This window comes from Misgurnus anguillicaudatus, chromosome 22 (genome assembly GCF_027580225.2).
Source record: "Misgurnus anguillicaudatus chromosome 22, ASM2758022v2, whole genome shotgun sequence".
NCBI lineage: Eukaryota > Metazoa > Chordata > Actinopteri > Cypriniformes > Cobitidae > Misgurnus > Misgurnus anguillicaudatus.
The window spans coordinates 52177841-52186801 of NC_073358.2; the positions used below are offsets into that span (position 1 = coordinate 52177841).

At 34.9% G+C, this 8961-nt stretch overlaps 1 protein-coding gene across 1 annotated transcript; it reads right to left on the bottom strand.

Annotated features, from left to right (window-relative positions):
• Positions 1–4197: 4197 nt before the first annotated feature.
• On the bottom strand, positions 4198–6493 carry hspb1 (heat shock protein, alpha-crystallin-related, 1). The gene is made up of 3 exons (XM_055198192.2): positions 6014–6493; positions 4695–4758; positions 4198–4544 (listed from the first exon to the last, which is right to left on the bottom strand). Exons 1-3 carry the CDS (start codon positions 6411–6413, stop codon positions 4361–4363), a joined length of 648 nt encoding a protein of 215 aa, XP_055054167.2. The 5' UTR covers positions 6414–6493; the 3' UTR covers positions 4198–4360.
• Positions 6494–8961: the final 2468 nt, after the last annotated feature.

The window sequence follows — 8961 nt, forward strand, 5'->3', positions numbered from 1 at the left end:
AGTTCAAACGTCAAATGTTGCCCGTAAATATGACGTCCAAATGACGTCCAAAAAATTACCCAGTTCAAACGTCAAATGTTGCCCGTAAATATGACGTCCAAATGACGTTCAAAAAATTACCCAATTCAAACGTCAAATGTTGCCGTAAATATGACGTCCAAATTACGTCCAAAAAATGACCCAGTTCAAACGTCAAATGTTGCCCGTAAATATGACGTCCAAGTAGCGTCATGGTTGGACGTCCAAATAGTGGACCTACTTTGGACGTCGAATAGATGTCCAGAATTGGTCATGGACCGACGGACCCAATATAGACATGATCTGCACGTCTATCCGACGTCCTGTGTTTAGTGGGATTGGTCAAATCAAAGCAAATGAAATTAACATTTTCAGCCCATTCATATAATTTTGATAACATTTTAAACGGAACTGAATTATACTGTAGAAAACTCAGAAAACAAGTCTATTATTAGAAGTCAATTAATTACCATAACGTTTAAAACGGCAAAAGAAATCTCAGTGAGAGAGGCAACAGTCACCGAATCAATCCCACAATCCACTTCGAGTGCGTGACATAAAAGTTTTACATCATGAAATTTCCTCAAACCACATGCGCATATTTAATTTAGCGTACTCAATAATATCTCAGTGCGATGTAGGCCTACAATGCGCAAAATGACACAATGAGAAATTGTAGGTTTGAAGGAAAAATAGCCTAATTAATTTAAGAGTTCAGTTGAGGTCTCTGATTTATTCTGTGGTACTAATAAAGAGTGAATAAACACACAAACATTACTCAATGTGTTTTCATGACTTTTAGGCTATAGTACTGCACTGTAAAAAAATCCAACTTTAAAATGTTCATTCAACAAAGAACATTAAGTAACTTGAACAAAGATTTCTTTGTTGAAGGGCGTCAATTGATTATTTTGTGTTCACTGAATGAAAAGAGCATAATCATTCAGCTAACAAATATTATTTTGTTGACTGGACTTAGATGTATAAGTTTTTGTCCAATTCGTTCACCCAACTTGCCAAACTGAGTAATCTGAACAAGCAATTAAAAAAAACAATGGTCGGAATGGTTCCCAGCATGCATTGCGACATGTTCACTCCTTTGGTTAATATTTACTAAAAAAGATGACTGTTTTAATGTTTGCTGGATTTATTTATGTTGTTATGTTGTTAATGTTAGTTATATGTTGTATTTAGAGTAATTTTTAAAGAATTATGTTTGTTCATTGTTACCATGATTGAGAAGTGTGTGTTCAGTGTAGAGGGCAACACAGTGGGTTAGCGCGCATCATTGTTGCCTCACAGCAAAAAGGTCTCTGGTTTAAGTCAGACAAAGACTTTGTTTATGAGACCTTTCTGTGTACACTCCCACAGTCCAAAACATGTAGATTAGTTACATTTGGATATACTAAATTACTCTTTACCCAACTTAGCCACTAGTTGAGTAAACATAGAAATTTGCTTAAAAATATATATGCTGAATAACATTTGTAGAAAGTAAAGCTTAATTAAATATAGTTTTTAATTTAAAAAATAGACCAAACTACACAAACTACACATTTAATTTTAATGGACGTCCAAAAAATTACCCAGTTCAAACGTCAAATGTTGCCCGTAAATATGACGTCCAAGTAGGGTCATGGTTGGACGTCCATATAGTGGACCTAGTTTGGACGTCAAATAGATCAGTCGAATACCTAATCAGTTTAAGTTGGTTCAACTTTTTGGTGTAAGTTGACATTACTCAGTAAATTGAGTTAGGTGAACTACATCATCCAAGAGTTGAGTAAACTCAAAAAAAGCTGTGCAGCAAGTTGCCTTGAAAATTTAAGTCAACTTTTTATTTTTTACAGTGTGTATATCACTATGTGGGACATATCAATAATAAGAGACTTTATTTTCTCTGTCCTATAATTCCTTTCGTTCTTTTTTATTTTGCAATGCTTACTGTATGTGTGTAGTAATTTCTCAGATACATTGGTTTTATAATAATTCTGCAGTCATATATTAATATGATTAAAATGAGATAGTTATTGTGACAGGCTGTCATAGGAGATCTGGCCTGTTTCTGTATACCAGCTGACTGTCTGTGTGTGTGTTTCCTCCAGCCAAACCCTTTGTCTCATGTGACACAGATGGGTTTATTCTCTGACTCTGCATTGGACAGCTGGTAAAATAAAGCACGCATGGATGCAGAGCGGAGGAAGATGAGAGGTGGGAAAAATAAATCAGTTATTTCAGACTAAACACCAAGTGACACAGAAACAGAATGATCTGGCACAGTTTTAACAAAGCAAACTCAGACAAAACAACATTTCTCAATGAATTCCAGTCATGCATGACATTCAAAAATAGTTTTTTGATTAGGTAATGTGACTAAGACATTTGGAATATGCGATTTACCATTATAAATATACAGGTTTTAAAGTTGAAATGTTTGTCTCTGACTTTATTTGATTCTGTACTATATTTCATGTATAACATCTTATTTTGGGTTAATTCATGGATCTGTCAACAACCAAACTCTTTTCCTTCTGTTGCAGCAACTGTAAAAATCACAATTCACTTCATATTTTAAGAGCTGCATATTTCACCAGATGAAGCTTGACTTCACTGCATAAAACATTTTAAGACAATGCCTATTTGGCTACTTATTTCGTAAAATGAAATGAATTTCCTTATGGATCTTTTTTATGGTTATTTTATGTAAATAGGCGACATTAACTTTGCTTTGCCTACAAAGTGAGTGTTGTGTTATGATCACAGCAACATTTGACTGAGACATAAAGGTTACCGGTCAAGTTCATAATCTCTATTGCCTTAACATTAACCAGCATTACCTTATACTGCAAACTGTTGTCAATATTTTAATGTCTGAACAAGTACTATTGGACTATTGCAAGAAAACAGATGCAGTATTTATATTTTTTGATTCTGACAAACATTTATTTCTTTATAGTGTAGTGCACAGATGAATTGAATAAACCAAAAAAGTGAACAGCGCCCCCTGTCTGTACACAAGAACTCAGACACTTTTCCTCCAGGGGCTTCCATCTTTAAAATAAAGTCACTTTGGAGGAGTCTTGTGTTTATTGGTTGGTGTGATTGTGATTCAAACAAAGTGTGAAACTATAAACCATCTCATCTCATTCAATCTCCAGACCATCCCATATGGCAAAAAATAAATTACTCTGTCCAAAAATATGTTTTAAATGTATGCTAAATATATATTTGAATTTGAAAATATATGTTTATATAAAGATATTAAAACTAAATAAATTTCAAAATGTATTTAAAGGGCAAGCAAATACATTTTTAAGTTTACAACCCATATGTCAAGAAATGTATTCTTGGTCAAAATATATTTTAAATATAGTTAATTTTAACCTTTGAATATATTTCCTTGCTTTTATATATATATATATATATATATATATATATATATATATATATATATATATATATATATATATATATATATATATATATATATATATATATATATATATATATATATATATATATAAGAATAATATAAATAATATTATTTCAAACATGAAAAATGCCAAAATAAAATTTTGAAAATATATTTTTTAAACATATTCCAAAATATATTTCAGCAAATGTTGTATGTTTTAAATGTATGCTAAATATATATTTGAATTTGAAAATATATGTTTATATAAAGATATTAAAACTAAATATATTTCAAAATGTATTTAAAGGGCAAGCAAATACATTTCTAAGTTTACAACCCATATGTCAAGAAATGTATTCTTGGCCAAAATATATTTTAAATATATGTTAAATACAATAAATTTTTATACATTTAATTTTAACCTTTGAATATATTGAATATATTTCCTTGCTTTTAAATATATATATATATATATATATATTTATTATTTCAAAACATTAAAAATGCCAAAATAAAATTTTGAAAAATATATTTTTTAAACATATTCCAAAATATATTTTTTAGCAAATATGTTTTGTATGACATATTTTTTGCCGTATGGGATATTTTACCCAATAAAGATATTATATTCTACATAAAGAAAAAAAAATAGGTTTGCATGCATTGTAACATTATTGTCATGACTTTATTATAGTGTAGTACAGTGATATTGTTATAGTAATAATACTAAAGGGTTTTTGAGACATTCAGCCAGTCACATGTCCTCTATTTAACTGTTCTGATTTATTACTATTATTTAAGCAGTAGGTAAAGAGATGAATGAGAAAGAGATGAGACTAAGATGAGAAATGAAGAGTATGAAATGAGGTGGAAGTTCCTTTTCCATCTTTACAGTATATGATGATGATGTGTTGTGTGATGTAAAGCTCAAGGTTTCTTTGCTCCTCCTGTGCTGTCGCTCTTTCCCGTGACAGATGTGCTGACTGTGTTCACAGGGATGTTGATCTCAGAGGCCATGATGGCAGGTTTGGGCATTGGAGCTTCAACAGTCAGAACCCCCTCAGGAGACAAACACGAGGTGATTTTCTCTCCATCAACACCAGAGGGCAGACTGAAACAATATTGCCAAAATGCAAGTTTATTTCTTTTTACAAATAAAACATTTGTTGTCTATAATGCATTATGCATGAATCTAAATTCCCTTATCTGTGTCATGTGTGTGACAGAATGATGCAGATCTCTGATGGATATTAATACTTACGTGTATTTTCTAGTGAAACTTCTGGACACAAAGCCGTGCTCATCTTTTCTTTCCTGGTGTTGGCCTGCAAACACATCACACATATGAAGAGACAAACAGGAAGAAAAACATTACTTTATCACCCTGTGATGCTTTTTAAAATTCCCATCTATCTTTTTCATTATTCAAAGACATGCAAATAAAAAAAATTTGTTTAAAGTAAAATGTTGTTTTTAATGAAAGTAATTCATATGTTGGCACAAGTATAATTTTCTCTGAAAACATTTAAGCATACACCTTTAGATCAGGAGAAACATTTCAGTCAAGTGACCCTTAACATTTAAATGGTAATGAAGTTATTTCAAAATGTTAATATGTTTATTAGATTGTGACAGCTTAAACCTCCTCTCTCACATCCCAAATGTGTCATCTAACAAATACAGGACGTCCTGCACTGACCCCTCGCTGTTAACACCACAGCAACAGCACTGTTTGTTCAGACAACAAATTCTGAAGAGATTGATCCCTTACAGGTCCTTTATTAAAGTAAAATAACATTACTGCACATCTAATGAAGCCATACACATTTATGAATTACACAAGAAAGATATGCTGCCAAATCCTGCAATCACAAATTTAAGATATTATGTGAGTCTAAGCAGATTAAATCTGTGATATCCACATTAACTTTAAAAGTCTTTATACTGTAATTCACACATATTATGTCGGTATTTTTAAATAATCATCTCAAAGTGGATGCTTCAGTAAACATGACTAAGTTTAAAATGCTTTGTCAAATGCTCAGTATTTTATCTCTGTATAGAAAAACTTTCTTCACAATATTAAGTTCTTGCAGATCTTGTGAGCTTTGTTCAGCTGTTTTGTGTAATATCTCTGGAATTTTGTTGGCTCTGAGTTTTTGTTTGCTCCCACCCTTCAGATGAGAAACTATTCCCAACAGTGCCTATTATTTGGGAGGCTTTCTTTAAAACATTACTGCATTTTCTCTGTATTTTTGTAAATCTACTGTTAAATCTTTCATTTCTTTGCTAAAAGTAAAATAAACCAAATAGATGTTACAGTGGCCCTAAAACCAAAGCATTTAGATAGTTTTCAGTCACAGGAGATTGAACCCATGACCTTTCATTGCTAAACCATTTTATTAGATTATTCTATTGAAATGTTTTACTTGTAAACTGCTTGAATGTTTCTAAACATACATTAAATGACAAATGCTTTATTTATGTTTTCTAATTGCAGTTAAACTTAACCAAAAGACAAGAGTTTGCCTACAGTAAATAAAACTTGGCTACTAATATAAAATAAAACAAAGATCTCACCAGTAATCTCCACCACTCCATCTTTGGTCTTGACACAAAGCTCCTCCGGAGCAAAATGGTTCACATCCAAGCTGACCTTCCACGAGTCCTGCGTCTGCTTTATCTCTGACATTCCCGAGCTGAGCTGCCGGGTAAGGGCCCGGCCATAAGGCGCTGACATCATCTGAGGCATCACGGCTGCCGAGGGTACCACGGGCATCTGCATCAAAGGGGCCAAATCGGGATATCCGAAAGGCCGCATGTATCCGGGCCAGTGTGTGCTGGGAAAGGTGGCCGTCTCTTCGGGGAAAGGCGGCATTCCGAAGGTCTGATCGAAGAGTCTGCTGCCCTGGTGCCAGTCCCGGAAAGGGTCCCAGGACGGAGAGCGCATGAAGGTAAAAGGAATCTGTCTCTCTGCCATGACTGAGGTTTGTTGGAGATCTTCAATCTTGCTTTCTAGGTAAGTTTCCAGGCAAGTTCTGCCTCCTGTTTGGGTGCTCTGGGATTTATACAGACGGTCTTGGCTGACACACCCCCTTCCTCTCACACACGCTTATGTTATGCTCCCTCCCATCCAGATATTTATAGAAGTGACTAGAATGTCTATTCATGGACAGCCCAGCACAAGAATGGAATCCAAGCCAAAGGCCTTCACAGATCTCTAACACAGTATATCTGAACCAGTAACACACACACACACAAACACACACACACACACACACACACACACACACACACACACAGTTCCCATTACACAGGAGCAATGGAATGACAGAGATCTTTGTTAATGTTTCTGGTCAGCAGCTGGTTAATACTGTAGATCCTTTACTCTGTACTAGGGTTAGGGTTATAGGGTTACAGACCCAATCAAATATTTGCTAAGAGCAGACTTCCAATATGAATTTAGTAGAAAAGTTAGCATACATTACCAAAGGGCACAAACATGGATGCACACATGAAGAGAGACTGAAATAATCTATTACACAAAGTATCCGTCATGTATGTTTTTGTTAAGAAAGGGTTTTTTTGTAATGTAAAGTATATATCTGTCATGTACAGCGAACTTTTTCGGCACCCCTTGGGTGGGGTACATACCTTCTCGGCTCCCCAAAGATAATTTATGACAAAAAAAATCTAAAACGTAAATTTTTAATTAAACAAAACATATAAAATTTTACAATGTATTACTGATGGTTATTTTGCTGAGGTTTAATTATACAGAGTTTATGGTAAATTAATTTGTTTTGTAAAATGTCATAAAACTGGGGCCCCCGTGGCATCATCTGGTGGTCCCCAGTTTAAGAACCACTGATGTAAAGTGTCTGTCATGTAAAGTTTTGTCATGTAAAGTTTCGTCATGTAAAGTATTTGTGTTTAAGGACAGATAGGCCTAAGTAGTATATATGGGGCACACGTTGTCACATAAAAATGATTGATGGTGCCCTTTGACCTCAGGGGAGGGGCTGACCTTTTGACCTGCTTGGGAGGGGCTGACCTTTTGACCTGCGAGTGAGGGGTGACCTTGGACCGGACCTCCCACGTCGTGAACCTTTGAACTCCGGGTAGGGTCGAACCTTGGACCGGACCTCCCACGTCGTGAACCTTTGACCGGACCTCCCACGTCGTGAACTTTTGAACCGACCGCCCACGTCGCGTTGAACTTTTGAACCGACCGCCCACGTAGCGTTGAACTTTTAACCGGACCGCCCATGTCGCGTTGAACTTTTAACCGGTACGCCCACGTCACGTTGACATGTTTACGTCCGGGGTTATCTCCGGAGCGCGTTAAATCATGTCCTCCTACGATAAAACAATAAAAACAGTGTTTACACAAGTGGTCCTCACCAAAACACATTCCATGCTCCCATCACAATCTACACAAGGTGGGGCACAATATGTACAACAAAAGCCAGGGAAATCAGAGCCACGACAACCACAAACATGCACAGGAGCATCCAGCCACGGCGACGAAAAAATTCAACCTCCAACATGCATTGAAATTCCAACATGCACCACCCCAGAATGCGCGACATCGCCACAATCTGCCATGCTGGCATCGAAACACTGCGAAATCCTCTCATTGATTAGTTTCATTAAACACAATTTTTTATATGAAATGATCAAAGAAATTAAATGTTCTTTCTTTTCTTTAAAAAGCCATACCAGTTTCTTATGCTATATTCATGGTGAGAATAAGCTGTAATTAAATAAAGTAAGATTAGAAAAGCTGTTTAAAATGAACTTTCTCTAATAATCTTAGCACTATGTATGGATACGACTGATAAAAAAACATGTTCAAAACTATCAACATAATAAAAAAGGTTTCTCACAGCGGCAGATGAAATACAATCTAAAAGAATAAAGAACAATGAATTCTGTCAAGATGAACATTTTGTAGGATTTTCTCTAGAGAGTAAAAATGGATGTGTAATTTTTATATGTCCTGTTCTGCATTTTGTGTGGATGACCTGATTTTCGAAACAGAGGTTGTGTTTTTTCAAATAAACTGTTCAATACAAAGATATGGTCTTCTGCCACTTACACAGATCGTAGTCCTTGAAGTTGCATTCCTGAGAGATGCTTCCACTCCGAAGCGTAAATCGTTTTGGCAGTGCCGGTGTGAGGACCGAGATATTTTGTTTTTTAACTCGTAAAGCATGTCCAGTCCTCCTGTGATAGCAGGACAGTGTTTATACAAGGGGGCCTGCATTGGTGCAGCTTGCGTTGCTTTCATCATACTAATAAGTACAGCATAAGTAAAGACAAAAAGACACATATTACAAAACATTACCTGTCTAAAAACTGAGACTTTTAACTTTAGGTTATTAGTATATTAGGTTTAGTATAGTTTTCAGACTTTCAGAAAGAACTCATCAACTTAAAGAATAAAGCACTTATCAATTACATTTATTTTAATCTCAAAAACTCAAGTTTTCGTCTAGTATTTATTATTGCACCTGAAATACAAG

Excerpts from the sequence above, each read along its gene's own strand:
- hspb1 (XM_055198192.2), bottom strand. The coding sequence starts at position 6,413 with ATGGCAGAGAGACAGATTCCTTTTACCTTCATGCGCTCTCCGTCCTGG. Across the intron at positions 4,759-6,013 it reads TGGAGTGGTGGAGATTACTG|GCCAACACCAGGAAAGAAAA; the intron begins GTGAGATCTTTG and ends ATGTGTTTGCAG. Across the intron at positions 4,545-4,694 it reads AGTTTCACTAGAAAATACAC|TCTGCCCTCTGGTGTTGATG; the intron begins GTAAGTATTAAT and ends ATATTGTTTCAG.